Here is a 26551-nt window from a genome sequence, read left to right on the forward strand (position 1 = left end):
AATTCAATTGAATATAAATGCATCAAGCAAAACGGTAACTGCAGAGCTGAGTGCAGTGATCTAAAGCGACATGCAGGCAGCTGATAACCGCACAGAATAAGGTTCCAACTCAATATTATTTAAATGCTACTTACTACGGAGTCCGTTCGCTATATGCTATTCGCATTCAGTCTCTCGCGAGTGTGTCCGGAAGGCTGGCGTTGCTCGTGTGTATGGGGGCGCCTCTTCGATCTTAACGACACAATCGACTCACGAATATAAAACACTATACGACCGTCATGCCATTATACGCGACATAATCATCATGAATACAATGCGCAATCGTTTAAAAATATTATAATTTATTCTTGTTTCCTACAGTGCGGTCTTAAATGTGAATTGGCTTCGATAAACATTTAAATTTCAAGTGTTTAACATATAAATTGTTGGTGATGTTTTTTAACTTTAATTAAATAAGACATCTGTGTGCGTGAGAACTATTTTTTACGAGTGCTTTTACTTCATTAGTAGGGTAGGTATAACTTGAACGTAATCATTTTTTTATTTATATAATAAATATATTATCAAAATATCACTGACTGACTCATCACGAAATCTCCAAAACGATTCGATTCATTTAAATTTAGCATAGATACTCCTTCACGACGTATACACTAAAAAGGGATTTTACGCAAATCCTATCCAAAATAAATCTAAAATTTAGAACATAATTTTCAGCTAAATTAAAAAAACAAAGGCGTTACTTTATTGAAAAACTGAATATTACCCGTACGTGTATCCAAGTCGGAACGGGCAATTAATTTTAACATAAAGTAGTAAATAAAAATCAAATACCTATATCAAATAGTAATTGTAATTTTTTGCTTCTAAAAAAAAAATAATAATATAAATATGGTATGCATTTCTTTAGAAGCAGTACTCGTGAAATGTTTACATCGGCCGTAGCAGGATGTTGACTGGAGGCAGGCAGCCCTTACAAACAGTTGATACCTACTTCGTCGATCGTTTTATGATGAAAAAATATACAAAGTTGTTATCGCCGATCGTAGATGTACCTTTAAAATGGAAATTACCTGCTAAACTTTCATACAACAAATAGCAACTTCGTTATGTTGTTGGGTCATTAAAAAATTTTACTGAACTGGATTATTTTTCACTATCACTTCTTTTAATAGACGACTACCAGTTTGAAAGTTGAATCAAGTATCTTCTACATAAGTAACTAAGTCTACTATATGAAATACTAGTACCTATCTTTATTTATATTATTATAATTTCCGGATGCATTTTGTTGTAGGAAGGTAACTATTATATCTAAATATTGCTTGATTTATTTAGAAGTCTTGTAAAAATCAATTTTATTTAGTCAATTTTTTTTTAATTTTTTACATTACTGTGAAAGATACGATTTCACGGTTTTATTCGCCATTAAATGTCAATAGAAAACCAAGAATCTAATATTACTTCAATTAATATAAATACATATTGATTTTGTGATCGAATATAACGACTGTATATCTTAATAAATAATTAGTATATATACTTGTTACATATTTCTTTGACAATGTATATATAATTATGATTTGCCCGGATGTTCTAAATTGGTATAGAGCTCTGTTTGTTGTGAATTGAGCAGAACAAACCGCACTGCAGTGTTTTAAAGACTACATTTCAATAAAATGTTGCAATAATATGTAGGTACACGCCTATCAATCTATTTTGTAACGTTATTATGGTGTTAACATTACTCATGCTGACTTATTAAAATTTTCTATTTATTATTAAATAAAAATAAATGTTTAAGAAATTGCAGATAATATTTGTATGCCAGAGTTCATTTCGTTTATTTATGTTCTGTAAATTCCGATAAATTATGTCAAGGATTCTTATTTTATCAGTACAATAACTGTTTTTATTATGTCTGTTAGTATAAAAGAAGTTCATCCTACATTGAAAAAAAAAACTTATAAAACTTGTTATTGGCCCTGACTTCGGACAAGTACGATTACATTTAGTTACGATTTAAGTAATTAACTAATATTAAAATAGTCAGTATTGCTTAGTGTTACTTATGAATACCTACCTACTACTGATACCAATTTATTGATATGTTAAACAAAAATCTACTAATTGGCTCTTATCGTTCAAAACTTTACAAACTCTCAAGCCATGGGGGCTTGAGTTAGTGTTGTTTCAGATACTTTTGAGATCTAGAATTTTTTTATAGAAATAGGCGTCAACCGAAAAAATATAATAAACTTTCATTGTAATCGGTCAATTAGTTTTTGATTATTTTTTCTTTATTGGAGATATGTAAGTGTAGTACAAGCGCACTACATTATCCATCTCTGTTTTCCTTTGCTCGAGATAATAATGAAACAGATTCGAATAATAAATGTAATTAGTCTTATATAACGTGTTCATATTACTTTATTGTGTTCCGGTTGATGTCTTAAGTTCGCCACGAGGGTATACTTCATCTTCAATCCGATTACCGCTAGATGTCGCAAGTTTTTTTTGTTACTAGGCCGTATTCAACCGGAATATAGTTGCGCCCTCTGAAATATGCTATTTCGTATATAAATGGCACAAGTCGCCATAAAAATATTATATTATTATACGTTTTGGGGCGCCCTGCGTTATGTTCCTATATTTTGGTAAAATTACGGTCCTTATTCTTCACGAAATCTGGCGAATATTTTACAATAAATAACCGGAGTCAAGCCAGAACGTATCATTCTGGGATAAAAGTTACATCGTTTTTACTAAAATATCAAAATTACTAACCACGCTACTAACTATGAGCTCGTTGAACTCAGCTATGCTGAGAAGTGACGTCATAAGAGAGTTCAATGCTCAACATTTGAGCGCTTAGTTTGATCAACTTTGAAATTCTATATTTCCGATAGGCGCGGCACGTAAGCGGATTTAAAAACTTTAATTTTTATAAATTTTTATTAATTATTATTAATAATACTCGTAGGTAATTGCCGTTGTCGTTTTTACATGTGCAATAATTTCATCGAGTAATTATGTTTATTAATTATGTTGTAATTTTATATTCTTAAAGAAATAGTATTCAATTTTTTATAAGATATGAGTTTTGAAACTAACATTTGAAACATTTTTTTATTTCTTGAGGCGTGAAAGAAATGGATGCGGTATGCCAGCACAGCGACGGATTGTGCCAGGCGTTTGCGCTCGCCGCAGCGCTACACTCGCTCAACCTCTATTGCGCTAGCATCTCCACCGCACTTATCTGCTGTTGTTCCACGCAGCGGCCTCGCTGGTGTGTATTTACTAAATCCTTATCAAAGTTTAATCAATTTGAATTAGAATTACTTTCTTTCTTTGAATCACTTCTAATAACTTTAATATTATAGGTGTGGTATCAAATGGCAATGGCAAAATACGCGGGGAATAGTAAGTCTGACTCTAGGAGTGGTATGGTGTTGTGTTGCCGCCTCAGGTTCTCTTCGTCCTGGACACACCATGCGCCTAGTTGCCTCATTAATGGCTCCTCTATCTTGGCTTGCTGCTGCAGCAATGCATATAACTTTATGGACTCGGCGCTCAACGGCCCCAATTCTTTATTTAGCTATTTACTGGTTGTTATCATCAGCCTCATCAGCAACAATCACATATCGTTTTCTACTCGTTGGGGTTCCTCACAACCACGTCGAAGTGTATCTGCATGGAGTAGGAATATTTTTAGCATTTATAATGTCTGGAGTGGATTGGTTATGCTTTTATGACGAAGTAAGTAGTTTAAAGTAATATAATGTTAATATTTTTAAATATATATATTTTTATATATAGCATAGGAAGGCATATTGGCCAGCTGATGGTAATGGTACCAACGCCCATAGACATTGGCATTGTAAGAAATGTTAACCATCGCTTACATCACCAATGCGCCACCAACCTTGGGAACTAAAATGTTATGTCCCTTGTGCCTGTAATTACACTGGCTTACTCATTCTTCAAACCGGAACACAACAATACCAAGTACTGCTGTTTTGCGGTGGATTATAATGTAGCTACTAATGAGGAACAAAAGATTTTGTTTTTAATTTATAGTTATGTATATAGATCTAGTAATTCTTAGTTGTACAGCTGGGTGATCATCCCATAAACGTACAGTGACTCAATAAAATTATTTCGTTAAAGTACTTACTTACAGAAGACGCCAGACGCCAGCCACGAGACGCACGTCTGGCGCCACTCTTCTTATAATTTCCGGAACTCGACTTTTGCTGTAAACTTGAAATTTTATATAATATTGTTATTATAACGGTTTGTAATTATATTGTAATATGATGCTGTACCACTTTAATCTTTCAGGTAACAAAACGTTCAAATTGCCGCATAAAAAGTTCTACAGAATCTAAAAATACGCTATATTTATATAATGACACCCACTTTTACTCGAAAATTACCTTCTTTTGGCTAAACACATTTTTATATAAAGGCTATCGTCTACATCTAGACAATGAGGATTTGAAAGAAGTACCTGAAGATGAAACCGCAAAAAAACATTTTAAAAAATTTAAGGTAATCTACAAAAATCCGAAGTTCTTTATTATTACTTTATTTAGTAAATGACATTTTTAATACAGCAGCTTCTCAATATTCTAATAATATTTTCTTTATTAATTTTCAGGCTATAATCAATAAAGGTAACACAGTCAGTATATGGAAATGTTACGTTCGCATGGTGTGGCCGAACTTCTATATTGCAGGAATATTGAGATTATTCAGCGACTTATCAAGCGTCATTCCAGCGTTAGGTTTAGCTACTTTAATTTTGTACATGGAAAATGAAACGAAAATCGACAACGTGGCACCTGAAGTGACCGTACAAGAGTTTTTTTCGAATGGCTACGTTGTGCTTGTTATTCTAACTTTAGCACTTATTATTCAAGCGTTACTGTCACAAAATTCCACTCATTTACTTATGGTGGAAGGTTCTAGACTAAAAATGGCTTTACAGGTAAGTGTAAAGGAATAAATGTATATCAATTACACAATACGAAGAGCCATGTGTAATCTGGTTGAACAATCTTTTGTAGAGCATGATTTACGATAAATGTACGCGATTAGCATGTTGGTCTACAGACGCAGATGTAAGTGAGGAGTCACCATTACTTCATAATCCCGAAGATGACGCTAATACACAATCAGGGCTTCTTATGAATTTGATATCTCAGGATACATATAACATTATGTCATGCGTATGGGTTTTCCATTATACATGGGCCATACCACTGAAGGCAAGTATGATTATATAAAATCATAATGATTTATTATTTAGTACTTAAACAGATCAGAATAGTAATTTAAGGTAAAATTCCATAATATTGCAAAAGAATTTCCTAAATATTTTGCATTGCATTCTCGTTTTATTTTTAAATTTTATTACGCTATAATATAAAAAGTTAAATGTTTTATACATAACTACTATTGTAATACGTTTTGTTTGTTAATATTACGTTTTTTTTAAGGTTATTGTTATACTGTATTTACTTTATACAAAATTGGGTTATAGTGCGATAATAGGCTCGGTTACCAGCCTATGTCTTATAACTCCGTTACAACTTTTCATTGGGAAGAAAATATCAGACAATTCTAGAGATATATCAAAATGTACGGACCATAGAATTTCGAAAATATCAGAAATTTTGCAGGGTATGAATGTCATTAAATTATACGTATGGGAAGACTTGTTCAATGAAAAAATATTACAATTGAGAGAAGTCGAATTAAAACTCCTCAATAAAGATTCTTGGTACTGGGGATTACTAAGTAAGTTATCGAGAAATAGTTAGTTTGTATAAATTTCGATAATATACATTTATTTATTTTGGTTTTACCTAATATTGCAGATTTTACGACACAAGTTTCCGCAGCATTAATTACAATTATAACGTTTACAACGCACTATTATCTTGAGAATACAAATACATTAAACAGTATTAATGTGTTTGCTGGGTTGGCACTTTTCAATCAGCTGACGATACCACTGTTAATATTACCCGTAACTTTGTTTATGATCATACAAGCTATGGTAAGCCCGTATTATAACTATCAAAAATATACTAATATTTACATATCCTTTGACGTTAGACTACCAATAAATAAAGAAAATCTTAATCTTTAGGTCAGCACAAAAAGGATAAAAGATTTCTTGGAACTTCCAGAGTCTTGTAATACGCGAGATGGTACTAATGACAATTCATATACTAAGCAATCGGCGGACAATGTATACGAAGCTTTTCTTGATGTTATTCCAGAAGATAATCTTTTTTCTGAAAGGGAAGAATTTGATTTAAATAATGACAATGAACACTCGGGGTTTAGCAGTGCACCGATTGTCCAAGGACAGGAATATTTAATAAGGTTTACAAATGCTGCTTTTTCTTGGAAAATGAAGGATAATGTGTGGCTAGAGATTGATAATTTAGATATACCATCAGGTAATTTAAACTAAATACTATACGCAAACGTATATGTATTAAATGCCAAAGAAGCCGTGTTTCGCGGTTTTAATTTCATTAAAATTTGATTGGACTTTCATATTTTTTGTTATATTGATTGTCGATTATGATTACTGCTCTATTCCTTAGGATGTTAGTATGGATTTATAAAATCTTCTTCAATAAATAAACTATAGAATGATTCAAGGCGGATTGTTTTCCATATGATCTGCGCATTCAAACGCGTACAATCTTCACCTTTTTAACATTTATTTTTAAATATGAAATTTGCTATTGAATAAAAACAATATTCCAAAAAACTGTTTTGCTAAAACTCACACTACTTTAACATTTTGCTTCAGGAAAATTAATTATGGTAGTTGGAGCTTCTGGTTCGGGTAAATCCTTATTGCTCTCTGCAATATTGGGAGAAATGTATCAAGAAAGGGGAGACGTTAATGTAAATGTGTAAGAATTTTTTAAAAATATTATTTATCACACAAAAAGTATAAGCACGAAATAGAGGTAATTAATTTTCAAAGCATATTTGTACTAAATCCATGAAAATCTAAATAAAAGCACCATATTTATAAAACGTATTTATTGAACTGGACATGATGATGATGTCTACCGATTTCGGCCACAGCGGCTAATCTAAAGAAAGATTAACTAACTGCGCAGAACATATTATAGGGCACAAGTGCGCATGCAAACACAGGTGCACTCTCTATTCCCTAACTCATAATCCGATGGGACGGCAATCCGACACGATCGGAAAGAGTTCAGACGCAGGACCACTTGTTTTACGTGCTTCCAGGGCACGGAAGAATACACACAATACTCATTTCCAGTTCTAGACTCCAGGCTGCTTCTGAGATGATTTCTCGACAGAAAACGCAATAATTTTATTTACACCTCGGGATCTGCGGCCTTATATCTAGTCACTGGAGTAGTAGCCAATAAGGCAATAGGTGAACGTTGAAGATGTCTATCGAAGCAAATATTTCTACAAACACAGTTAATATAAGAATTGGAAACTTTAGTTATCCGACTCTTTATACTATCGATTTAAATCTATATTAAATTACATTCACGACTCGCGTACCTTTCACACAAAGACCTGAATACATAATATGACCTCTTATTAGATACCAGACGTAACGGAATCAATTTTTAATTTTAGATTCACATATTAATTAGATTAGTAGTTCGGATCGACTGCGCTTCGCTCGGCCCTAATACATAATTAGTTAAATTATTATGATTTTTTTGAAAAAAATGCGTTTCTTCTGTAAATACACCTGAATATAATCTAAATACAAAAATTTAAGTAAATCGTTAGAGCTGATTCCGAAACACACAAATAAATATGTATATTATATATAAGAATTGCTCATGTAATATTATAAGATGTTTAGTATTATTTTGTTATGATTTTGTTTTTCTATCGTGTGTTTTAATTTTAATAATAAAAACCACAATAATTATTCAATTATAGTCATTGTTCAACATGGTACGCTGGTCAGCCACCCTGGCTTCTTGAAGGCTCGATAAGAGATAATATTTTGATGGATAGTGCGTGGTGCCCGAAAAGGTATGCTCGCGTCCTGCGTGCCACCGGATTACGACCTGACTTGCAGCTGTTACCGGGTAATATATATCTTTTTCTTTTTTTCACAATAGAATTCAGTTTCAATATATGAGGTAAATAAAGAATACATACAATTGTAGATGGTGATGACACTCAATTGGGAAGCTATGGGACGCCGCTGTCAGGAGGACAACGGGTTCGCTTGTGTGTCGCACGTGCTTTATACTCCAAAGCGAGACTCATTGTACTTGACGAGCCGCTCAGTGCTTTAGATGTGACATTGGCGCAACATTTAGTCGCGAGGGCGCTCATTCCTGCCGCCCGTTCCGGTCGTACAGTGATATTAGCCACGCACAGATTAGAGGTCTTACATTACGCGGACTTTGTAAGTTAGTTTATTTTATTCGAGAAATATTATACATTAGAAAAATAATGAAAGTCAACATCATTTTATACTTGATTATTAAATAGATAATAGCAATGGGAGACGGCCGTGTAAATGAAGTCGGCCGTCTTAATACTATGTCTGAAGGCGTTATAAGTCAGTGGGCACGACTGGCTGCCGACGCCCGTGCAGCAGCATTACGGACCGGCGCGGGTCCAACCGGAGGTGCTGCGCGCGAAAGAAAACAACTTGTTCGAGCAATAAGCCGGTTGCAGTTTCAGAGAAATATGTCAGATGATGCTAAGGTATGTTGTACAAATGTAGATTATTATAATTGAGATTCAACTTTGTTAATGTCTGTAAAATATAATTATGCCAGCATGTGGGCATCAACGAAGTAGTCGGAGCCCATCTTTTAACAGAGGTGCCCACGTGTGCGGGCGGCAGTTGGCGTCAAATTGCAAAGCGAGCGCGGCCACCAATATCACGTCAATTTTCCTCTCCGTCTCCGACTGATCAAAACTTCAAGTGAGTTAGCTTTGAGTCTTTTACAAGTAATAATATGGATATTTTCTAGTTTTTCTAACATCCATTGAAACATAAAAAATTAGATGGTATCGTGACTTACGACGCGCGGTTAGTGCAGATGAATCTAATGAAGTCTTACAGCATGAAGCAAGCTTATTGCGACGATTTTTAAGCCGCCGACCGTATCATACAATATCCAGGTAATAATAAAACACTTTATATGTAGCATGTGTGTTATTTGTAAACGTAGATATATCTGCTAAACTCGCATTTAAATCTTAGTCAAAATCACAAAGAAAAATTGTATTTACAGATGGACGCCGAGGATTTTACTTCGAATATTAAGCTCTGATTCGGATACGTCAACTCATTCAACACAAAATAATGGTACACTCTTTTATTATTTACATGTTATAAATATAGAGGTTTATATATATTAAAATCTTATCTAAAATGATAAGGGACAGTAGTGGAAGAACCATCCGATGAGGCAACGTTCAACTCTACCACTTGCAATGGAATTGAGACGTATACTGCGCAGGAAGACATGCCAGAGCCTAATATAGAAGATGAACATATTCTGGACGAGGTGATTTAATTTAAAGCCATAATGATTATATGATTTTATTAATATATAAAAGTGTATCGTGACAGTGAATTCTATTAATCTACTTATCAACACCTATACGCGTACAGTCCAAGGTTTGGTGGAAATACAGTCAAACGTGCCGATGGTGGGGCGCCGCGTACTGTGTGGTCGCCGTGGCGGCACAGGCGGTAGCACTTGCTTCAGATTACTGGCTCTCGCATCTAGCTACAGAGAATGCACGCTCTCTACTATCCGATCAAGAGGTTCAAATTTTATATATTTATAATTTGTTATATATATTTGTATTTTATTTATAAATTACTTTGTTTGAAATACTATTTTTTTTAAATGTAACGCCTTAATTTTTTTTAATTTTAATTGAAACATTAATTAATTGAATTAACTAATACATATGAGATAAACACTGGAATATATAATTCCAGATATGGAACATGATACGTGTTTACGCGCTGTGGTGCGTGGGCGCGATATGCGCTGCAGGCTGTGCACAAGTCGCATGCGCATGTGCCGGTGCTGCTTCGAGACGTACTCTACATGAGCGTCTGCTGCATGCTACGCTCCATGCACCGTTGCACTATCACAACTCACGCTCGGCTGGAGATACGATACACCGCTTCTCTTCTGATACACTTGTTGTTGATAAGGTACAGTCATATTTATGAGGAACACTAAGCTAACGCCTAATAATATAATAGGCTGACGCCTTTATTACCGTGGATATTATTTTGGGATACATTACTAGTAAATAGATCCCTTGCAAGTAAAAAGTTTTAAATATTAATTTTTTTATTGTAAAAAATAAAAAATAACGATAAAAATTAACCTGTTCTAGAAGAATAACCAACTGCGCAGAATATATTATAGTAAACAAGCCGAGATGGCCCAGTGGTAAGAACGCGTGAATCTTAACCGATGATCGTGGGTTCAAACCCGGGCAAGCACAACTGAATTTTCATGTGCTTAATTTATTATTATATTTCATCTCGCGCTTGACGGTGAAGGAAAACATCGTGACCTGCATGTGTGTGTGTGCTTCACTGAAATTCTGCCACATGTGTATTCCACCAACCCGCATTGGAGCAGCGCGGTGGAATAAGCTCCAAACCTTCTCCTCAAAAAAGGGCTATTCACAGGCTGTTACTGTACTGTTACTGTAAACAAGCGTATGTGTTAAAACAATTGCACTTTCTATTTCCTCATAAAATGTTGGATGCAGTTAAGGCGCAACACCGACGGCTTTATGTGCTTTTCGAGGCACAAGTCTTAACATTGCTAACTTCTTGACTACGTAGCCCTTAGTATATACTATAAGTTTTTCAGAAATAACAATTTTTTTTTGGCCCGTCCCGAGACTCAGGTTTGAACCTAGGACCTCGGAATCTCGGTGGCTATACAAACTAGCTATTAGACTAACGAGGCAGGTTTTTAAAAATATGTAATAATATATCCAATGTTGTCATTACAGAAGTTGCCAACGGCTGTGAACAGATGGGTTCACCTAGCATTACTTTGTGGAGCTGCTATTCTTGTTAATGTAATAGCGTCGCCATGGACCTTACTCGCAATAATTCCAGCGTGTGCTATGTACATTGTGTTACAATCTGTTTATTTAAAGAATGCTAGGTAAGGTTGGGAACAAATTGATAATAAATATAACAAGAGACAAGCATACAAATTTTGACAATATAAAGGGCATAGTGTTATTCGATGAGTAATAAGCCTATATTGAACCGCAGGACCCTTCAACATGCAGAGGCTGAGAGCGCAGCGCGAGCAGTGTCGCTGGCGGCGCAGACTTTGTCGGGCGCGGTCACAGTGCGCGCGGGATGCCTGCGGCCACGCATGCGCGACGCCTTCTGCCGTCGACTCGATCGCAACCACAACGCTTTGTTGCTGCTCAATTCTGCTAATCGTTGGTTAAGCCTTACATTGGTAATAACAATATTTTGAATTGTCGATAATTTAAAATATATATACTGTAATTTTACTTTTTAATTTAAAAAAAAAACTTCAATTTAGTCAACCCGTAAAAGGAAAAAGTAATAACATCTAGCTTAAAAACAATACATATTCACAACTCGTGCATGTATGCAAATAGCTATTAGTAATTATTTGCTACTAGTTAAAAAGTTTATTTTTTTTATTGAACTAAATGCTTACTGGTATTAGATACTGAAATACTATAATTTATGTCAAGTAATATCCAGTCAATATGAAATAACGATAAAAATCGTTAACAAATAACAGGACGTAATGGGTGCGTGCAGCGTATTCGTGTCGCTGGCCGCGGCCCTGTACAGCGGTATCGGGGGTGCGGCCACGGGCCTCGCGGGCACCTACTCGCTGCTGCTGCCAGCGTACCTCGCGCACCTCGGCAAGGGCCGCGCGGACCTAGACACGCTGCTCGCGTCTGTGCAGCGCCTGCTCACCGACACCGACGTGCCGCAAGAGAATTACAGAGAAGACTGTACGTAATATAATAATAAATTAATTTGTTATATATAGATGTGTATTATATTTGTACTTAGGTGTAATAATATCACCTCTTTTATTTGTTAAGGTCCTATTCCTACGGATTGGCAACGGAGCGGTAAAATAGAATTCCAAGATGTAACTATTCAACACCATCCAGAATCAGCGCCAGTGCTTCAAAATGTTAATATCGTAGTTAATCCTGGTCAAAGGGTAAGGTGATTTCGCAATAAATACAATACGTCTTTTATGAATAAACGGCGTACGTTCATTGGTTTTTTATATATTTTAGATCGCCATTTGTGGCCGTAGTGGTAGCGGGAAGTCCTCACTTCTATTGACTTGCGCGGGCGCTACGACAATACACAGCGGTCGCGTATTGCTCGACGGTCAAGACATTACGCATGTTCCGTTGCGTGTGCTGCGCCACCGAGTGGTGGTTTTGCCACAAGAAACTGTCATGTTTTCGGGAACACTGCGGGAGAATCTTGACCCACTCGCTGTACACACAGATGAAGAAATTTGGCAAAGTTTAAGAGCCGTCGGATTGTTTGACTATGTGACTGCACAGCCGGCTGGTTTAGGTTTGTTTTCAAAATGTAATTTTTTAAATTATGCAAAAACTATGGGAACTTTCGGGAACGGTATATCCACTAGCATGTGTCGCTTTGAGGAAGAATGATAGATATTGTCAAAACTTTTAAATACATTATATTTCGTCGCAGTGTCTCCTTATCGTATTCATACAATAAATATTATAAAATTGTGATAAACGTGGGTCTCGTCCGTCCGCGTGCAGAGTGCAGCGTGTGCGGCGCGCGCGGGTGGGGCGGCGGGCGCGGCGCGCGGGTGTGCGCGGCGCGCGCGGCGCTGCACGCGCGTCCGGCCGCCGCGCTGCTGCTGGACGAGCCCGGCGCCGCTCTCGACGCGACCGCCGAGCGCGCTTTACTGAATGCGATCGCCATCGTCGCGCCTAACGCTACTATCCTTACTGTCGCGGTAATTTATTTTTCCATTGATGTACTACTCTTTTTTTAGTTTGTTGGTTAAAAAAACAAACTTATTGTAGACATTATGATTTTCCAGACTTTATTATGCATATTAGAGTGAAATATTTCCTAAAAACGATTACCCCATAACATGTCTTTAGGAAAGATACGAAAAGTGAAAAAAATTAATTCGACAAAAAAGCCCTTGTCATAAACAGTGATAAGGTCTCACCGAACGAGGATGACTTTAATCAGGGGCGTAGCCATATCAAATATACGGGGCCCACTAGCTACAGAGGCCCCGAACCCATGTAAGCAAAATTCGTAAAATGTTTTCCAAAATCTCCCTCTAACTCTAAAGCCTAAAATGCATTTATTAATAGATCATCTAAACAGTACAATAAAACATTTATTGAATGTGATATATTTCATCTCTCCCTTAAAAAATTCAAACTGCAAGTAAAAGAAATATTATACTCTCAAGAGCCTTAATTTACTCATGCATTTTTAATATGTAATTATAAATTGATTATTTATTATTAAATTATGTTTTCTTGATTTAAAAATTAAATTTATATTAAATTAAATTATATAAATGAATTATGTAATTTCATGCACCTATTAAATATAAAAAATGTCTTGTTTTGTAATTACATATGATTAATTTATAAATGGAAACTGTTTTGGTTTATGAATTGTTTTATATATTTTTTTTTATTTTATTGTAATTATTTCACTGTTTGTTTCCTGTACACTAAATAAATAAATAAACTAAATAAATAAATAAACTAAATAAATAAATAAATAAAGCCGTACGCTAAAGCTCCCGGGAAAAAGTGAAAATATTATACACATTTAAAAAATAAATTTAATTAACTAGTTTAACTCTTTGACGGTCAAGGCGCTAAATTCGCAAAGCTTCTCCATTCATCAGTGCTTATAAAATATATATGTATTAGAAAAAAAAACAGAAAACAAAGTGTAACAATGTATCACGAACGAACGCCGCAGTTAGGAAGAAAGATCCCGTACCAAATGATACAGGGCCCATGAAGAACAAGCTACGCCTCTAAATTTAAGTCAATTCTTTTCTTACGAAATATCCACGAAACCAACAATGAATAATTAACATTTATCACACGCACGTACATATATAAAGTAGTGTATTGTATATCTCCAGCACCGCATATCATCCGTACGTGACTATGACGGCGCCATGTTGTTGGAGCGCGGCGCAGCTTCAGAGTGCGCCGACATGGATTCGCTGCTGAGCCCGCGCGCCTCGCTCAACGCACGTAGCAACGGGTCTACTGAACCTGGTCACTCCGGATAGATTACGTCCAAAGTTACCCGAGCTCAGCCCGGTGTCTCGTCGCCGAGTCGTAGGTTACTTATTCGCACACAATTCGTAAATATATCGCTTTAAAAAGAAGACTGAAGTTGCTCTTATTTTTTTGTCTAATAACTTCGAGGACCACCGAATTACTTTGTAGCAATAATAATGTAATTTTGATCGTTTTATATAACTTACATGTAAATAATAAATCACAATTGACGTTTATTGAATAAAATAGAATAATAAAACGAGTCGTAGATTTCATTTCAAACTGTATTTCCATAAGAACAACAATTGCAAATAACTCATTAAAGCTCACTCGAGGGCGATTGCGCCTCCAAACAACGTGTTACCAGAGTCAACGATACATTAGAAAATTATATTACTATATAACAAATTACAACAATATTTACGTTGGCACCGATTTATACAGTTTATATAAAAATATTCGTGTCAAGACACAAACCATATAAAAATATTTACTTACTTAAAGTTACTTACTCGCGTAAATATACTTATAGTAATTCTAAATTAAATCTCGACATATTTAATAAATTCTCTTTTTTCGCTTAATGACTATATTGGTATTCACTTGCAACGGGACGGGACAGCTGACGCGCACACAGCGATACGCTTGGAATATTAGGTCCCCACACGGTGGTCATAAGATTGGACATATCAATCTTTGGTAGAAACTACAAGGGCTTAAACCTTACATTGTCAAATATTAATAGAGAAGGCACAATAACAAGTCACTGATTCACTTTCATTATAATTAATATTAGTATTTACATACACTCGGTCTTATTTGGATTAAAAATATTTAAGATTCGTTGATTTTCGTAAATTATTGAACTAATAAAATTAAATATTTTGTCCAATAATCGTAAATACAACTGTCAGATAATCATTACACATTTATTTTACTGCGGAATTGTTTAAGCTCGACCGATACCCGTCAAAATTAATAAAATTAAAATTGTGCGTTTTGATCGTTAGATCAATATGTGAACACCAAAACTAATTGCACATATTCATATATGGCCGGGAACACCGCCATTGTGTTAATGCCTTTGTTGAGTATTAATTATTTTAGGTACAAAGCAATCTAATCGCTAACAAACGTACCCAGTCAGTATAAGCACATACCTCATGAATATGTATTTGAATGTCTCAATATTATCAATTGATATATTATTTTCAATTTCGTCCATCTTTTACAATTTTGATTGCAATGAATATATAAAATAAAGGTAAAATTCATTGTACTCATATGCATGCGTCTTATTGAGAATAGTTCAAATAATTATACAAATGCAATATGATTAAATAATTAATATTTAGATATAATCAATTCAATATTTCACAGAGGTACTACGTATATTAGAACATTACCACGGAATGATTTCACACATTCTATTTAGCGCTGTAACTAATATTCAGACATCGATTACATTCGTCGAGTCAAGTTTACACGAACACGGCGTAATGTTCGGCTCAATTGATAATCAATACCTAAGTAAGCTGCAAATAAACTTACACAACGACCAATTCGATAATGAAATTACAAATTTCATATAACGAAGGGTATCTTTTACTAATAATGGGATATAATCATTACGGTAAAAGTAGGTACGTTATACCTAAAACTTGTAATTTTATCACAAGCAATTTTCTACACCGAAAGGCGTAATTCTCACGACTGGTCGGGTGGACGGTAAGTCGGTAGGAGGCTGGTGGTGTCGGGCGGAGTCGGGCGGCGTCGGCGGTGTTCGCTACGTGGGCTCGCGCTTGACGCCGGCGGCGGCGGCGGCGGCGCGCGCCTCGTCCGCGAGGCGCTCCGGACTCGTCAGGATGTCAGTCGTCGTACAGAGGACTCGTAGCGAGTTCAGCACCGCTGCAGAAATACAACTTTGTTACTAAAAAATACAAAATGACATGACTGCTCACAACTGATAGGCGCCCTTTCTATTTCCGTACTCTCAAAGATGACATGACCGGATAGAGTTCAGGGCCGATATCTTTTGCCGGCCAAAGTCAATTTAATCATTATTTATACCTAATGTAAATAGCAAATTAGAATAAGGTGAAACCCGAACATCGTCTCTTACGTACCGGGGCGCATCTCGACGAGCGAGCAGTGCTGCTCGGCCCATAGCAGCGTGGTCCGCACGAGGTCGGCGGCGCTGCTGCACGACACGCACGCACTGAACGATTCCACCAGCGCCGCGCTCACTACGCTGAACTGTACGCTCGTTAAGAAATTATCTCTCTAGAAAAATTGACACAGGCAAGCGATTTTCGAATTAACAAGATGAACTATGTCGTCGTAAGCCGGCTCGTCACTGGCCCACGAATCGCTGCCGTAAATATTAGCCGCGATTCAAGCGTGGTCTCTGCGCGACCAATATAGCTCTCAACACTCGCGACGTTCACGGTGTCGTTCGTCAGTTTCACGCAGCGCGAACACTTTGTCGCGAGACTTAAAACCGAAGCCGACCGGGGAACGCCGTGAAGCCACGAAACGATCAACACTCGCTTTCCACGGCTTTCGCGCTGTGAATGTAGAGCGGACAGTAGATTTATTTATTCGGTCGGTACAAAAATGTGAGTCGTTTAAAGGATACGAGCCAGTACTTCCAGTTGTGCGCGGTGCGCGCGGCCACGTGCGCGGCGAACATCTCGCGCAGGCGGCCCGCGCGCCCGCGCGACACGGGCGCGCCCGTCGCCGGCAGCAGCGAGTGGCAGTTGCTGCGGGAACGGGCTTTACGTCTTTACACTGTTCATTCCATACTTGTCTAATAATTATGTTAGGAAGAGCCTTGCAATCTTTTTTAACATATTCGTAAACGTTTAATATAATTACAAATCGTTCCCATGGAGCGAAAATTACTTAGTTAAATAAATCTTAATATGCGACGTTATCTTACGAAATGCAGCGAGCCGTACTTAGAAAGGAATATCTGAAATAATAGTGTTGAGGTCTCCAATCTTCAACAACGTGTAATCGACCATTCAAAGATAAATGTTGTTTAGCGAAACGAGACAAATTGTCTACTTTGCACAAACGACTAGACTTTAATGTCATATGCATTGTCATTAAAAAATGTTGTTTTTACGTCTATCTATATTTATCAAAATAAATAATAATTATTATCGTTTTTTTTTAATTATGCGAATACATTTTACTCGATTAATAATTATAGTAATAGATAATTAATTAATTTATTGAAAAACTATTATTATTTTATACTTCTCCGAAGAAATTCTCTCTTCTTCTCTACAGGGCGCTTTGTATAAAAGTAACAAATCGATTAATATTTTTACTATCGCATATAATGAGATTGTTAAGTTACTTACGAAATGGAATTATTTAGGCATTCGATCTGCTGTCGTAAGCTTTCCATTTCTTCTTTTATTTGATTCCTCTCTGCCTTCAACTGTTTAATATACTCGGCCCCTTTTTGTAGCATAGCAGCTTTACTTATCTGAAAATCAAACACTGCAATGTCAGTGGTAGTTGCGACTGCCGGGTCAGAAGAACCGTATGTGTGTTTATGTGCTGCGTCATCAAAGGTTACCAAAATTAATTGCTTGCTGTAGATAAACTGGCTCTAGCTTTCGGCAGATTAAATAATGTAAAAAAACTACAAACAGAAGTAACGTAACAACCCTTAAATGTCTTAATTGCTAAAGAGGCGTCGTTACCTTTTAAAAAATAAAAAATGTGAATATAAAAAATCGAAATTTAGAATTTATTTTTATGTTTATATATAGGTAGGCGGACGGGTAAATGGGCCACCTGGTGTTATGTGGTCACCACTGCCCATAGACATTCGCGATGTAAGAAGTATTAACCATTCCTTACATTGCCAATGCGCCACCAACCTTGGGAACGAAGACGTTGTCTCTTGTGCCTGTACTAACACTGGCTCATTCATCCTTCAAATCGGAACGCAACAATACTAAGTATTGCTGTTTGGCGATAGAATATCTGATGAGTAGAGGGTACCTACCCAGACGGGCACAAAGCCCTACCACCTATTAAATTGTCCAACAAACGTCCTGGTTTTCTAACGATATTTTTATGGATATATTAACAAGTCAAGTACATAATAATTCAGTGGTGCGAGTTTAAACATGGTTCTCCTGTTACGGCCCACGTCTTCTATCACTAGATCATCTCGGAGTAATAAAAAGAAAATGTAGAAAAAATATTGATTGATAATTAAGAGCTACCTTAGCGGCAGGATTTGTGTTGAGATGTGGTATGAGCGCCTGTAGCGTGTCGAAACCATTCTTGATGTTGTAGCGACGCTTCTGCTCCGCGTGAAGGTGCGTGCGGCGCGCCTCGCGCGACTCCCGCGGCGACCCCGCGCGCTCCGAGCCCGGCGAGCCCGGCGGCGACAGCGACTGCGCACGCGACTGCCGACCACGGGTACATTAGACCACCGCTGCTTTGCGATTCGTGTACACATCAGTTCGAATTCAATTTTCAACTGCCATGAGTGCAAATGTCAGCCGCGTGACTACCAATCAAATGTCAAAACTGTGTTCCCCTCTTTTTAAACACGTATATAAAACGCTTTTAACCATCCGGTCAAAAGCATTCTTATCTTATATCTTAGCCCACTTTAAAGAAATTAAAGTTCTATGTTTCTTTATACTTTTTTAAATATTGTTGTTTGTTATCTAACCCAAACGGTATTTTTTTAATATTTACTTATGTTTTAACATCACATCAAATTTTAACCTACTTATAAATAAAAGTCTATAAATTATACAAAAATTTGAACCTTAATTTTTTCCGGTTAATTTAATTATATACGTCGTGGTTTTGTTCTATTTGGTTTAATATAAAGTTATATAAAAAAATAATGAGACCTCAAAAGTAACTGTTGTCTTTCAAAAAAAATAAATAAGAAAGAGTCATAAAAAGTTATAAGATACAGGAGGCGTATTTAATTTAAATTCTAAAATAAATATATAGCAACCAGTGGACGATAAAAAATAATCAGTGTATAAGTACACAAATGTTTACTTCTTAGATTACTCGATCTGACCTATTTTAAAATATAGGAAGTAAGACATTTCACGAAGGTTACACTCGGTTAAAATGCCTACATACGCTGCTCGTCTACGCAACGATCTTATCAAACTCTTGCCAGAAACGCACCAACAGACAGATAGTAGTTGCTTTATTGCTTCGGCCAAGATAACGGGCGCGGGATCGAAGTCTGGTATCAGGCGACAGAAATTTGCACCAGTTGGGAGCGTGATTGGCGATGAAAACAATATCACAAATCGTCAAAACCACGTTGATTAGGATAAGAATTTCGCAAATAAATGATAACGGACGGTCTATTCGATAACTAACGGGCCGATTGCTTCTAACTTCGCTGTTTAACCTAAAAATCTTTATATCAAGCTATTTCCTTGTTTTCTCTTTTTTTGTGTATAGTTCTATTTGGGATGTTTTTATAATTCGATTTTAGATTTATGTACTAGCTGTAATTTACATATAAATTGGTGTTGTACGAACATTAAAATAGTATTTCAATTTCAACTTGAATGTTTAATAAATTATTATAATTAATTTAGTAAATTTTATCTAGCAAATATTAATAATAATATAATAATATAAATTAATTAATAATAATAAAATCCCGTCTAACTTCTTAGCCAAGTACTAAGGAATGTTCGTATATTAAATATATAATACAAATTGCCATATAAGACTGAATTCTTGATTGAGAAATAAATATGAAACTTATAATTAGTTCTATAAATTAATATTGTATAATACTAATCATAACGCAACTGTTGTCTCTGTTCTATGGCAATCCAAAATAAATTAGACCAAAAGAAACACATTTATTTTATAAGTATTAAAACTTAATAAATACCATATGACAATAATTATGATAATTATAAGCTTATTGATAATAATAATTGGAGGCGCGTCGGGGGGGCGTGGTGAGATAACATTATGCTACGTTATTTCATAATAAAAGCTAACGAAGTTAACTTTAGTTATTATTAAATAATTGAATTTAAAATACTTACATGGTGGGGCGATATGATATCACTCCCAATGGGCGAAGGCTGTCCTCTGAGGACGGGGGACTTTGTGGGATCACTGACTCCGACACTTTCCTCTAGGCTACTATTCAATTTATACAAGCTTTGAGCTGAAAATAAGAAACTTTGTTTTGTTATAAAACGATATACATTTATTACTTAAAACGTGAAATACCTAACAAAATAAACAACTTATTAAAGTATCATAAAAATTCATATAATATTTTAAAAGAAAATAAGCAATTTCGGTTTCATCATATCTTAAATTTGAGATGAGTTTTTTATAGGAAAGTGGTAAGAAATATAACTAACAGTGTTGAGCTGAAAGCAGTTGTGCGAGCATGACGCTGGCCTGCGGCAGCGTGGGTTCGGAGGCCACACTCGTGAGCGGCGGCGGACGGCGTGTTACGGCCCCTCCACCCCCACCACCACCAATACCGCCACCAGCCGCGCTCTCCGCCGAGACGCCACTCGACGACGACCTCGACCGGATGCGAATAGCTCCGGGAGTTACTTCGCGCGTCTATCGACAAATTAATAGTTAAATTTTCCATGATCGAGGACATTTATTGTACTGAAGAAGTATTTAACTCACCCGCGAGGCGTGCGTGCTGGAGGCGTCGAGCGAGTGCGCATGTGCGTGTGTGTGCGTATGGGAGGGCGTATGCGTGTGCGCGGGCGCGCTAACCGCCCAGTCTGCGCCAAGCTGCGCACCCAGTGGTAAGCTGTGCGAGCGGTATTGTTCCTTGTTACGGGCGCTCTTCGCACTCGCCGCACTCAGGCCGCTCACAACGTTTACACCCACCGCGACCTGCACCTGACATGACGTCCAACTCTCGTTATATACTCGATTGATAAACGACTTGACATCGATATCGAAATGTTACTCTTGGGAGTTACCTGTTGAGAGGTTACCGGAACTAGTGGTGGCGAAGGCAACTTAAACGATCGCGTGTTGACGCTGTTCGTTGAGGTTTTCGCCTTAAAGTCTACCGGGTTCGGTTGCAGGTACTGCATTTGGGGCGGGGAGTGTCGCACGGACGGCCTCACCTCATAGTTCTGTGGGGCCACATGCACTGGGTTCTGCAGAGGTTGCGAGTAACCATGGTAGTGGTTGTTCGCCACCTGGCCCGAGTAATGATTTAGTCTAGACCGCGGTTTCTCTCGGCCGTACCCACTTCTTCCTTGTATCACTAAGGTGGAAGCATATTTAGAATTCTGTACCGGCTGCTGTAGCAATGATACAGTTTCTGGTGCGGTCTGTGATGGCGGTAAAGCTGGGGAAGAGAACCCAATATGAAATGACGGTTAAATGACTCCGATACTACTACCTAGTAAAAAAATCACTCACCGGAATTATATTTAGGATAGCATGTGTCCTGTTGAGGAAGAATCTTGGTTTGCGTATTAACAAACTGCACTCGAGGCGACTTACTTGCGTAGACGTTGCCATGCATTTGTTCGGAGTGCGTTGCACTTTGCTGTTCATAAGTGTTCTGAGGAAACGAGGGCAACATCTCCTGCGTGCCGAGAATATTATTAGACAATTCTGACGGAGCAAACAGCCGTCCATTGTACACTCGTAATTGGTCATTTTTTGCTGGCTCAGACATTGATATAATTTGGGTGTTACTGTTGGTACCTGGAAAGTAGGAATTATTTAGATTTATGCTCTTGGACTTAATGTTTAATAAAATTAAAATAGCGCAAATACCATGAATAGTCATCTGACTGGTAGGCATTGCGACTGTTGTAGTATTTTGACTGTCAGCAATATAGTTCTGCGGATTATAAGAATCTACTGACATTCCACTCCTGTATAAGGGATCTTCAGAAGAAATTGTCGTCTCTTCCGGTACAGGCGGCAAACGTGAACTTGACAGGAGCTCTAGAGAATATAAAAAATATAATCAATTTCCTAATTAAATATCATAAGGATTTCACCAAATATTTAAATCAATGCTGTACCTTGGAACGGTTCAAGAGTGTCCATCAAATCATCGAGATTTGGTTGCAAAGGACCTAAGCTTGGTTGAATGAAATCAGCTAAGCTTGCACCTCTGGCTAAAATTGAAAACAACATTGTATGACAGGACATAGAGATCAATATTTTTTTCGCTTTTGAAGTAAATAAGAATACCGATTTCCCTGCAATCTGGAAATGCGAAAGGTTGATGATTTGTGATGGTTGAAAAGAGTGTGTCACTCATGAAGGTCAGGTAGTCCTCATCGGTGAGCATGTTGGCAGCAAAGTCGCTGCACTGAGACTCGACTGTGTCCATGTCCGACATCTGAAAACCGCATAGTTTTGACATCTGCAAATTGATGCATTGATGCATTTATATTATTTAGAATAAGCAGTAAATAGCCTCGTTGATTACGGGTACGTTCATCGCGTACTCTTCAAATATGTAAACGTAGTATAGGACCATACGGTGATAAGCATAAATAATATTTAAGCAAGGAGGCTAAGTCTCACAAAAAGCGCTTCAAATATATTTGACTCTAAAAACTAAGTAAGCCATTTACCGAATCCTGGACAGAGGTGTCCCCCTTGCCGAAGAGCCTCATAATATGAAACATGCGCCATTTTTTATATTCCGCTATTACTGCTTCGGCTCTCCTTTTCCAATATTTGCCTTCTAATATTGTTGTCTAAAAATATTTTAAGTAATCAATTGTTTCGTTTAACGGGATAAAGGAAAAATATTGTTATTATTTATATATTTTTTCATACCTCTGGTTTCACATGCGTATCAACATCTAATGGGGATGCGAACTGGCAGACTAAAGTGTTTTGTTTCTTTATAACTGAAAATATGTTTCAATTAAAATATTTGCAAACTTTAATTTCTTTTGTCATGATTATTTTAGATAAAAAATTGACACTTTCTGTAGTTGTTTACGACAATCTGTTAGTTTACTATATTTTAGCAAAGCGATTACTGAAATGAAACTGTTATTTTTAAAAAACACTCCGTTTCTCGCGTCGACACACACGTGGAGACCATGCGTTGTAAATATAAAAAATATACACGTTTATTTCAGTATTGTAAAAGACCTTTATTTCGTACCTCAATAATAGAGAAAATTGAAAACACTACTTTATCACAAACATTGTTGCAACTATATTACACAAAGACTGCAATCGTTGTCTAGACAAAAATCATAACACTTTTGTCTTAATTTTACATCTCGTCCGTGATCGCGAGAAATATAGACAGCACATTTTGAGAATTATAATACTCCTCGAAGCGTCTCAGCTCGAGTACTGAAGATACTATTGTCAATTACTAATGGACGTTATCAATAATAGGGCCACTTTACTGTCCATAATAATCAGTTTCGTAATATATACGTATTATCGAATATTTATCAATGTAGGTAGGCGACCCCATAAGTACGACTTCAAACTACAAAACTGAAACTGAAGCACTTTCTATTTAAACTGTTTTGATCATATTTGATATTAGAAACATAAAGTTTAATTCATTTTACTTGTATCATATCATAAACCTTAATCAACAAATATGTTAAAAACAATTAAGAATTTAAAAGAATTGTGTACCGAATATAAAACAGACGCAAAAAAACCACATGTGTATATTACATCACTGTCAACAATACGATGAACACATACAATCAATGTAATAGAAACATAAGGTTTAATATAATTTTGCATAATGTGTCTAGCAATATCAAACTCATGCATATTAGTTGCTTATGATATCTATTATGCATTATGAATTCTCAAACATATGCAATTACATCAACTTATTTATAAATAACTCAATTTATTTAATTGTATAACTCACATTGCATGTGCCAGCATCTCCATATGACATTGTTCAATCTTATTTTGTCCTTCCACCGCAGTTTTATACCTTTGAAACGGTTCCATTTTGGAGAAGTTAGTTTTTGTCTGAGAAATTTTAATAAAATGTATTTAAATTCAACTTACCATACTTTTTAAGCTTCACCGTCACAAACTATTGTTAGATAAAAGCACCTTGATAATTAAATTTACTATAAAAGTTCTTGAACCCATTAGAAACATTTTTACTTTTAACCGATTGAAATTACACATTATAAGATTTTGAAATAATTTAAAGTAATTCAAAAAATACAAGTACAGTCTTAATGGTAAAACCGTACTGGGGATACACAAGGTTGTTGTATGAGCACACAGTAAGCCACTTATCTTTGTTGCTATCAATAAGTGATCTTAAGCTTATTATAAATAACTGTTTGATAAGAATGAAACCTGACTGTATCTTATCATTTCTATCACTCTAAATAGACATGTATGTTTATTGCTAGCTGCTGATGTTAGAATAAGTACATTACATTACATCTTTGAATGTTTTTTTTAAAGTAATGCTAATTATTTTTTTGTTTGACATATGTGTGTACATGGGTCAACAAATAAAATTTATTTCTGATCTACAACAAAACATATTCAAAAAAAGACCAACTAAGTACTATCAGATCAAAGGTTATACAAAATAGATAATAAAAAATATAATTTTTCACTTCATAAAGATGTATTTACCACCCAAATAATGTAAATGGATGCATAGTAGCTACTTAACTGAATAACATCATATCATTTATTTATAACAATTTATTATAAATTTCATTATTTTATTGTTAAAATATCATTGTATTTAAGAATATAAACTAAATGTATGTTATTCCATGTCAAACAAAAAATTGTAAAAATAATTTACTATAAATAAATTTCCTAGAAATATTTACATCTCGTAGTACAACTCCTATAGTGATATGGATAGGACTATTACTATTATAAAATTAAAAAAAAGGAGTTAGTTAAAATTTGTTTATAAAATTAAAGAAAAAAAGATTTTCATAGATCTTAATATCTATGTAAATTTAATAAAAAAAGTGTATTATTTAAATAATATATTTTGTTTAAATAAAGCAAAAATAATTATTGATATAGAAATTTATTCTTATACAGTATGTTTATAACTAAGTATTACAGACTGTTATCACAACAAGTGACCTGTGTCTTTTGTACGGGTTCTGATGACCTTTTGTTATCTTTGCAAACCAATTCCATTTACAAAATGAATGTTTCCTTACTTTCAGAAAATCTTTCAAAATATCAAAGTATAGATATTTATATATAAAAACTAAATGTTGTTAGTATAAACAGTACGTTTTTCATACTGGTTGGTATGAAAGGAATGGATTCATTTAAATCACCAGATGTTGCAGTATTTTTTAATTTTTGAAACATTTAGTTTATAGCTTTAACATAATTACTATAGCACAACCACATATTTTCTTTTTTTCAAGAAATCATGGAGAGACAAATAAAGAGAAGAAAGAATTTATATTGCCATAATATTGATAAACTTCATTTAACCCTATCAGTACAAAGAACATTAAAATAATTATTAAAAATATTAATGTAATCAAACTTACCGATATGCTAAAGTCATACATTTAAATAATTTTGTAAGTGATATTTCAATAGAAAGTTGTTGATGTTGTTTACTATCTTCTTTATCTGAATGTTGAAATATCTCAGAGGTCGTAGGCAATGTGTAGGTGGCTACTGCAGATTCTTTAGGGGCGTTTTGTTCTTCATCAGGTACAGGTATAGCTAGGTCATCAAAATCATCCTGATCTTCAGCTTCGAATTGTGATACCATAAAATGTCCAGAATGAATTGCCTCTTTGCCTGGGCGACTTTGGCGTTTCTCGACGTGGGTCATTATTTTATATATTTTAAAACTTAGGGAACTTAGTCGATAAGAAATAAGCCTAAATGTTACTTTAATAAAACTTAACTTTTTGATTTTGCCATATTTTCACTTATCACTCACATTGTTTTTTTCCATTTCCATCCTTCTGACATTTGTAATTAATGTTGCTATTGCAGAGATTTGAAAAAAAAAACCTAGTTAACATTTTCACCTAAGTGTATGTATGTCTATACTCGTCATAATATTACTATCAACATGACACAATCGACAATATCGTATACTACTTTTTATTAATGCCTTTTCTAAATTTGTTGTGCAACAGGTGATAATGACTTCAAAATAATTTAT

The 26551-nt window shown here is 35.6% G+C and overlaps 2 protein-coding genes across 8 annotated transcripts; one reads left to right on the forward strand and one right to left on the reverse strand.

Annotated features, from left to right (window-relative positions):
• The first annotated feature begins 181 nt into the window (after positions 1-181).
• On the forward strand, positions 182-14638 carry LOC126769850 (ATP-binding cassette sub-family C member Sur-like). Of its 3 annotated transcripts, none has more exons than XM_050488753.1 (26): positions 182-511; positions 3142-3289; positions 3384-3759; positions 4345-4554; positions 4664-4993; positions 5073-5273; positions 5505-5805; positions 5886-6067; positions 6161-6476; positions 6839-6944; positions 7975-8126; positions 8208-8452; positions 8539-8757; positions 8832-8980; positions 9064-9180; positions 9294-9367; positions 9442-9569; positions 9677-9832; positions 10013-10234; positions 11056-11213; positions 11327-11522; positions 11838-12057; positions 12151-12275; positions 12355-12646; positions 12862-13061; positions 14232-14638. In XM_050488753.1, the coding sequence occupies exons 2-26, from the start codon at positions 3153-3155 to the stop codon at positions 14382-14384; spliced, it is 4965 nt and encodes a 1654-aa protein (XP_050344710.1). In that variant the 5' UTR covers positions 182-511; positions 3142-3152; the 3' UTR covers positions 14385-14638. The 3 variants fall into 3 exon arrangements, with proteins under 3 accessions (XP_050344710.1, XP_050344711.1, XP_050344712.1); XM_050488754.1 differs by having other exon boundaries at positions 9448-9569; XM_050488755.1 differs by lacking the exon at positions 9064-9180.
• A 4-nt stretch (positions 14639-14642) lies between these two features.
• On the reverse strand, positions 14643-26348 carry LOC126769852 (carbohydrate-responsive element-binding protein). 5 transcript variants are annotated; one of them, XM_050488759.1, is made up of 17 exons: positions 25920-26348; positions 24284-24390; positions 23206-23279; positions 22998-23123; positions 22609-22759; positions 22437-22532; positions 22183-22356; positions 21820-22110; positions 21369-21745; positions 21064-21285; positions 20781-20991; positions 20454-20578; positions 18627-18812; positions 17748-17875; positions 17015-17138; positions 16503-16632; positions 14643-16284 (listed from the first exon to the last, which is right to left on the reverse strand). In XM_050488759.1, the coding sequence occupies exons 1-17, from the start codon at positions 26210-26212 to the stop codon at positions 16163-16165; spliced, it is 2937 nt and encodes a 978-aa protein (XP_050344716.1). In that variant the 5' UTR covers positions 26213-26348; the 3' UTR covers positions 14643-16162. The 5 variants fall into 5 exon arrangements, with proteins under 5 accessions (XP_050344716.1, XP_050344714.1, XP_050344713.1 ...); XM_050488757.1 differs by having other exon boundaries at positions 21064-21279; positions 22609-22783; XM_050488756.1 differs by having other exon boundaries at positions 22609-22783.
• Positions 26349-26551: the final 203 nt, after the last annotated feature.

The sequence above is a fragment of the Nymphalis io genome, chromosome 8, assembly GCF_905147045.1.
Source record: "Nymphalis io chromosome 8, ilAglIoxx1.1, whole genome shotgun sequence".
Lineage (NCBI taxonomy): Eukaryota > Metazoa > Arthropoda > Insecta > Lepidoptera > Nymphalidae > Nymphalis > Nymphalis io.